Raw genomic sequence first — 7,253 nt, forward strand, 5'->3', positions numbered from 1 at the left:
TGTTAATCTTTATATTCCTTGCTCAAATTAGCTGCTCTTAGGGCATGCTGAGAGTATGTTTTGGTCTAGGTGGCACAAGATGAAGCAGTGAATCTATTTTCATTGTAGGTGGCAGTAATATGACATTATTAATGATTCATTCTAATGGGCCTCATGCAGCTAAATTGATACATACCAGTTTAGTAGCTTTCCTTGGTTTGTCCCTAGTCTACTTTAGCAATGTACAGACCAGGAAGTTCAGAGTAGTTTGGATTAATACCCAAGGTCAGGATGTCTTTTTCTGGAATTCTTGGATCTGCAAACCTGTAAGAATAAGCAAATCTGCAAATATGTAAGAATAAGCTTTCTTGTAAGACTTCTGGTATGTCCTTTGCCCAGTCTGGCTAGAAATATGTGAGGATCAGTGTTTCTAGTATTATTTCAGCACTTCCAGAACCCGGAAGTGGTTTTCAAAACTGTAAAATAACAAAGAAAATCTTCTTGAAGTGTTCAAAAAGTCAAATAAGGTTCTGTTTCAATTTGAAGGGGAAGATTCAGGTCACAGATGTTCATTATGCACAATATCCTTCTCCCAGTCCCAGTAATGAAAAGCATTTTCACAATTAAGTTTTCATTTCAACTAGTAATTTATACAATCTACATTGCAAATTAACAATACTTTAAAAATTATTTTCTTTATTAATTACTTTTACAATTTTGATTTAATTGAATATTTTTAATTACATATCAGTAAGTTTGGTTTTCACTTGATTTTAAAAAAGAGCCAAAAAATGACCCTGCTTATATTGAAATTAGATGCAGTTCAAAAAAGTCACAACAGGAAAAGAGAGAACAGTTATTTCAAATATAAGGAAGTGCAACGTATCTTGCCAGTGTGAGTCAAGATAAAGTAGAATGTTCAAAAACCCACTAAATAGTGATAGCATAACTAAAGATAAATGTTTGAAGAGGCACACTGCAAGCAGGAAATGAAGAGTAAGGGGTAAGTAGACAGAGAGAAAAATAGCAGTCCCAGACTGACCTCTTATCCCATAAAGAACATGTGTTAATAATCTGGTTTATATGTAAATACAGACAACCAGTTAAGAAAAATGACCCCCAGCAAAGGACCATGATATGAAAGCTAACTAACAATAGTGACTCTGAAGTCACTGAGAAAAGGTTGCCATAGAAAAAGTTGTAAGAGGCAAAGGAATGAAACTTGAACTATTAGTTCCTCAAATAGGGAAACTACCATAATCCAACAGTTTGTGCCACCACCACAGACATGAAGCCAACCTTCTTCAGTGAAGGTAGACTGACTGGTCACCTTCAAATAGAGGTGGATTAATATGTATGGGGGCCCTGGGCAAGCACAAAATTGGAGGCCCCCTCTGCCCATGAGAGCTGGGCTGCAGGGGAATGTAGAGGGTCCCCTCTCCTCCTAGTGCTGGTGGGGGAGGCTGGGTGGATCCCACCAGGCTGTGGGGCACATGCTTGCCTCTGCTCCCTGCCCTTGCTACAGCTGAATGTACACACACACATAGGCGCGCACACACACACACACTTTCCCCTCACAGGTCCTCCTCCACTTTCAATCACATGGAAGCAACCCCCTCAACACTGTGAGCTGCCCATGGCTCAGTCTTGCTCCCTGCCCAGCCCCTGTTACACTGACCCGGCCCAACTCCACCCCATTGGTGGAGGGGTTGCACTTCCAGCTCCCAGGAAAGCAAAGGTGAAAGCCGCAGTTTTAAATTTTGCGCCAAAAATGGGCACCGAGTTTAAAACTGCAGACTTCACTTCCCTGCTGATGAGGATCCAGGGGCCAGGGCCCCAAATTGGTAGGGGCTCCTGGGCTTGTGTTCAGTTTGCCTGTTCATTAATCTGCCTATGCCATCAAATGCAGTGGGTACTACACATGTGCTTTAATGCACAGTAGCCTTTTTTACTGTACATTAAAGCAGCACATAAAAATGTGCTATTATATTAATGTACAGTAAAATAGGCTACTGTGCATTAAGCATCACCTAAAAAACATGCACTTATGCTGCTGCACATTAGCGTAGCCTAACGCACATTAATTTAGTACCTCACATTGAAGGTACTAAATTTAATTACAATTAGGAAAAGCGCATTAATGCATGTTTAAACAAGCCCAGCATCCTGGATATATATCCTGTCAAGTGATCAAGAAGTTTGCAAAGTGGCTTTGTTCTACCACGTAATCTAGACCAGCTCTGTAGGCCTTCACAGCCATGTTTCGAATGATACAGTGCTGGGATGGTATTGGTCATGCTCATGGATCATAGAAAATTGGTTATGCCCACACACCTGACTCCTTTAGCCTAATGTGACTCAGCTGACAATGAGGTAGTTCTGTGTTATGTAAGGCTCCTAATAGAGGGGAAAGAACTGCACTATGTTGGCTCTGAACATTTCTTTCCTGGTTGAACTAAGACCGTAATAATGCACAATGGCTCCTCAGCCTCCCCTGTCAGGCCCTATAGGGGACTAGAAGAAGCTGTGTCCTACAGAATGAAGATAATCCCCACCTCTGTATCTCTGCCACACACAATACAGAGTGCACTCTCTCCCAGTTTCCCACTATGGTAGCTGAGTGACACATACAGCAGAGCAGACAGCCTAGAGCAATAGGTCCCTCAGGAGTTAGGTGCCCACCTATGATTTGCAAAGTGACATAGTACAGCTACTATAGGCCAGAGGCTGCTAGATGAAACACTGGTTTTAGGGTTCAACTGTGCATCTGTCCCAAGATATTTGCTAGTTAAAGCCCATTTCATTTACTTAACCTCATTATTTTATTTGTATGAGTTTTTATCATAGATTTCTCTTCTGGTTTAGTTTAGTCACAAACAAAATGACGGTGTCTTAATTAACAGAGATGAGTTAACAGTACATTGATTGCTAATATGGAAATGTCTTTTACTCAGAGCTGAGAATCATGGAAGACAATTCAGAATTACAGTCTGAGTTGGTAAATATCAAAATGCCAAAAGAGGAAATTAATAAACTTGAAGTGGATGGAATAAGTAAGAATTCTACATTTTCTTTTATATTATTATTTTTATACGTATTTTATTGGAGAAAATAGTGTCTAAGTGTGGATGCAAGAGATTTGGAATCAAAACTTGAGAGCTGCTGTTCCTCATTCTGGCTTAGGGACAGACATTACACATAAACTGGTATAAGTGATCAGAAACTGGTTTAAACCTGTAACAGAACAGACATTCAGTACACATAAACCAGTTTCAAATTGGCTGAAATTGTTTTGAGATAAACCTGATTGAATGTAGTACCAGACTTAACTGATTTGGCTCAAACCAGTTTATGCAATATCTGTCCCAGACCCCTTGCTGGTTTAAGTTAGAGACCCCCAGCTTCCCGGCATGCTCTCTGGGTTGGGCTCTGTGCTCCAGCCCAGCCAGGCTGGCCCCTCTTCTCTGCTCCCCAGTTAGAGCAGGAACAGACAGGGACAGAGGTCTAGCCAGGAAGGGTTTTTAGTCTCCGCTCTCTATCCCACCTTCAGGGACCCAAGCTGGGTCTGCTGAGTGCTCCCCACTCACTGCTGCAGCAGTGAGGCATCATGGCCCCTGAGGAAGAGGCGGGCAGAGAGGAAAATTAGTCTCCCCTCTACCCACACTGGCAGCTGGGTCTGTGATCCCTCGCTGCTGCACTCCCTGCTACCCGCCCAAGGGCCCTGCCTGACCATGCCCCTGCCCTGTCACTGCAGTGAGAGGGAACAGGGCCCTTGTTAGGGGCAGAAGCCCCTGTCATAATGTGGTGGAGTGCGAGTCCCTTCCTGGCGCGGGCGCTGTGCTTCAAGGCCAGCAGAGCTGCAGTGGGCTGTGCGCAACAGCACCAGGCTCCGGAGCGGACCAGAGCCCTGTAAGCCCCCTGCACCACTGCCACACTCCACAGCAGCTCTGCCAGCCCTGCAGAGCAGCCCCTACCAGGAAGAGGCTTGCACTCCAGAAAGCCGTGACAGGTTGCTGCCTGTCATGGTCACTCACTACTTGCCACTCCAGCTGCCAGATAGGGGCAGGGCCTGGCCCCCGCCACTCGGTGTGTGCTCAGAGCAAGCCCCATCCTGGCAAGTGGGGGCTTATTCAGCCACTGGCCCCAAACAGAAGCCAAGTGGCTGCTGCAGCCAAGCTGAGCAGACCCTGCTGCAGTGCCAGCTACCAGCGACTGAATAAACCACCCCTGCCCACAGAGGGTTTGACCTGAGCACAGAGAAGTCACTAGCACTGCAGTGGGTTCTGTCCAGCCCAGCTACTGCTCTGTGCTCAGGGCCAGCTGCCTCCCAGCAGGTGGGGGCTTATTCAGCCACTGGCAGGGAGAGGCCACTGGCACCACAGCAGGGCCTGCCTAGCTCAGCTGCAGCCGCTGCTCAGCCCATGATCAGGACCAGCAGCAGAATAAGTCCCCTCCTGCCGGGAGGAGGCTGGCCCCAAGCACAGAGCAACAGCAGCCAGGCCGGAGAGACCCCACTGTAGTGTCAGCAGCCTCTCTGTGCTCAGGTCAAGCCCTCTCCTGGCAGGAGGGGGCTTATTCAGCTGCTGGCTGCTGGCACCACAGTGGGGTCAGCCTGGCCCTGCTGCAGCCACTGCTTAGCCTGTGCTCAGGGCCAGTGGCTGAATAAGCCTCCTTTTGCTGGGAGGGGGCTTGCCCTGAGCACAGACCAAGCAGCGGGGGCCGGGCCCTGCCTCCTTCTACAGCTCGAGTGCCAAGCGGTGAGTGACAGTGATAGGCAGCCCGTCATGGCTTCCCAGAGCACAAACCCCTTCCCGACGGGGGCCGTTCTGCGGGGCCAGCAGTGCTGCTGCAGAGCGCAGCAGTGCTGTGCGGGGCTTGCAGGGCTCTGGCCCGCTCCGGACACCGGTGCTGCCATGTGCAGCCCACTGCCGCTCTGCCAGCCCTGCAGCACAGCACCCCCGCCAGGAAGGGGCTTGCATTCCCCCACATTATGACAGGGACTTCTGCCCCCCAACAAGGGCCCTGCTCCCTCCTGCTGCAGTGGCAGGGCAGGGCCATGGCCAGACGCTGGCCAGCAGGGCCTCTTCAGGTGGGGGTTGATTCCTCCTCCCTCCATCATCTAACAGAGGGGACAGCAGGGGGCCTATTCCAGGGCAGGGAGTGCAGCGGCAACGGCAGGCAGACCCTGCTGCTGGTTCAGGGGGTAGTGGGGAGACATCTCTCCTCCTTGCCCTGTTCTGCCTCAGGAGCCATGGTGCCTTCCTGCTGTAGGAGCAGGGAGGTGGGGGAGCACCCAGCAGACCTGGCTCGGGTCCCTGCACTGGGATAAAGAGGGAGGAATTAAACCTCTCCCTGGCCAGTTCAGTCTGGACAGGCCACGCTGCCCCAGCACAGCTTCCCTACAGCTGAGGGTGCTTTCTAGTGTCCCCCAGTGCCTGGCCCGAGCAACTGCAGGCGTGTGCCTGCATCGCCTCAGGACAGAGGGGATGTTTGTCCTTGATAAACCGGTTCAGCCTAGGCAGGTTAGACTAACCTGCAAAGGTTGAATTAGTTCAGTCTCCAGCTTTTTGAATGTCTGTCCCTAGCCTCTGACACTAATTCATTGTATGCAACTTACCAAAATAACATTCTGCTCCTACCATCTATAAAATATATCCTTACTGCAAAGGCTGCAGCTGTATGTGTCTTCAAAATCCTTCAATATCACACAAAAAAAGAAAAAGAGTACACTGTGGTAACTGTAAAAAGTGATATTGAAACTGTCATCCATGCAGTAATGCTTAGTTTAATACCTTGAAAGGTAGGCTTTGTATTTTGAAGTTATCACTAATAATTTTAATAACATTATTCTATAATAATGAATCGATATAAAGTTTCCTGAATTCATATGAGAATTCCTGAGATATGAGTTTTTTTCCTGATTTCATTTTTTCCCATATATCGGAAGAAATCGGGCCCTGATATTCTGCGCAATAACAATTGTACGTTGATCAATTTAAAGAAAAAAAAAATCCTGCACACTTCAGTACTTTAAGATTCTTTAAAGCAGTCAAATAAGAAAAAAAAATGTTGACTTTATTCTTTACTCAGAATTCACAAACACCATGTTTCTCACTGACTCATTTAAGATGCTGTTCTCACAAATAATGAAGTATGAATACCAGAATCATCATAACCACTAATGATATATTTTTAACTCATCTTTTTTTTAGCTCTGTGGTACAAGATGCTTTTACCCCCCGAGTTTGATAGCTCTAAGAAGTATCCTCTGCTAATTCAGGTGTATGTAAGATTTTATTTTGATTTTATTGTTTTTAACAGCCTGATTGTCAGAAAGGGCAGTTGTTATTACAGTTCACATGCAGTTCACAGAAACATGCATTAGCATACAAAGAAAAGTAGAACACATCAGTCCTCTGATTTTAGGGAATGTATAGAATATCATTTGTGGTTGTCAGTTCCATTGCTTCTTCCATTTAGTCCATACCATTATCATTTATTTTTTATTGTCCAAAATAGTATACAAGGTTTCATGCTTATAACATAAGAAAGTATGGTATGACTCTGTCATGTATATTTAAGCAAAATGATAAATATTTTCCTAGATTGTACCTTGCCTTTACTCAAGGGTACAGGGAAGGCAAACTCCTCGTACTGTCTTGCTTCCAGACTGGATTGCTTGTTCAGAATGTGGCTCCAGGTGTTGCAGGGGAAAGTAGCCAGACTCTACTTTCCCCTGCAACACCTGGAGCCACATTCTGAACAAGCAATCCAGTAGGAAAGGAAGGGGCAGAAAGGGGAAAGTGGGAGCCTCGGTTTTGTGCCCTCCATTACTGGCCTGCTGAGCAGGGAGGAAGCGTGGCTGTGAGATTTAATGCCTTAACAAAGTTCCTCCAGAAACAGTGCTGCCATATGATGCCCCTCATTCTGGACTGAAACGTATTCTGGTAAATATGGTAGATTTAGTCATCTAAGACAACCCTGAATGTAAGATAACCCCCCCAATAATTAGATTCTATCCACAGAAAATGTATAAATTGATTATAATTTTCCATATATTGAATCTAATTATTGGAGGATCATCTTAAATTCCCCACCACAGGCTGGTGGGGGAAGAGATGATGAGGGGGCCAGTATTGTGGCAGCTGGGAGGGTGGGGGGCAGTAGAGGGCCATATGGTAGGGCAGGCAGTGGAAGGGGGGCAAGCAGTAGTGGGACAGGCAGTGTGGAGGTGGTGAGGCAGGCAGTGAGAGAGGCAGGCAGTTTGCCCTCTG

General features: G+C 46.6%; 1 protein-coding gene across 1 annotated transcript in view; it reads left to right on the forward strand.

Annotated features, from left to right (window-relative positions):
- The window catches only part of FAP (fibroblast activation protein alpha), a 59,711-nt gene that overhangs the window by 35,197 nt on the left and 17,261 nt on the right, over window positions 1-7,253 (forward strand). The window contains exons 18-19 of the mRNA XM_006037449.3: window positions 2,934-3,032; window positions 6,192-6,261. Coding sequence (XP_006037511.1) covers window positions 2,934-3,032; window positions 6,192-6,261 — 169 coding nt within the window. The remainder of the gene's footprint in view (window positions 1-2,933; window positions 3,033-6,191; window positions 6,262-7,253) is intronic.

Source organism: Alligator sinensis, unplaced genomic scaffold, assembly GCF_000455745.1.
Source record: "Alligator sinensis unplaced genomic scaffold, ASM45574v1 scaffold1779_1, whole genome shotgun sequence".
In the NCBI taxonomy this organism is placed as follows: Eukaryota; Metazoa; Chordata; order Crocodylia; family Alligatoridae; genus Alligator; species Alligator sinensis.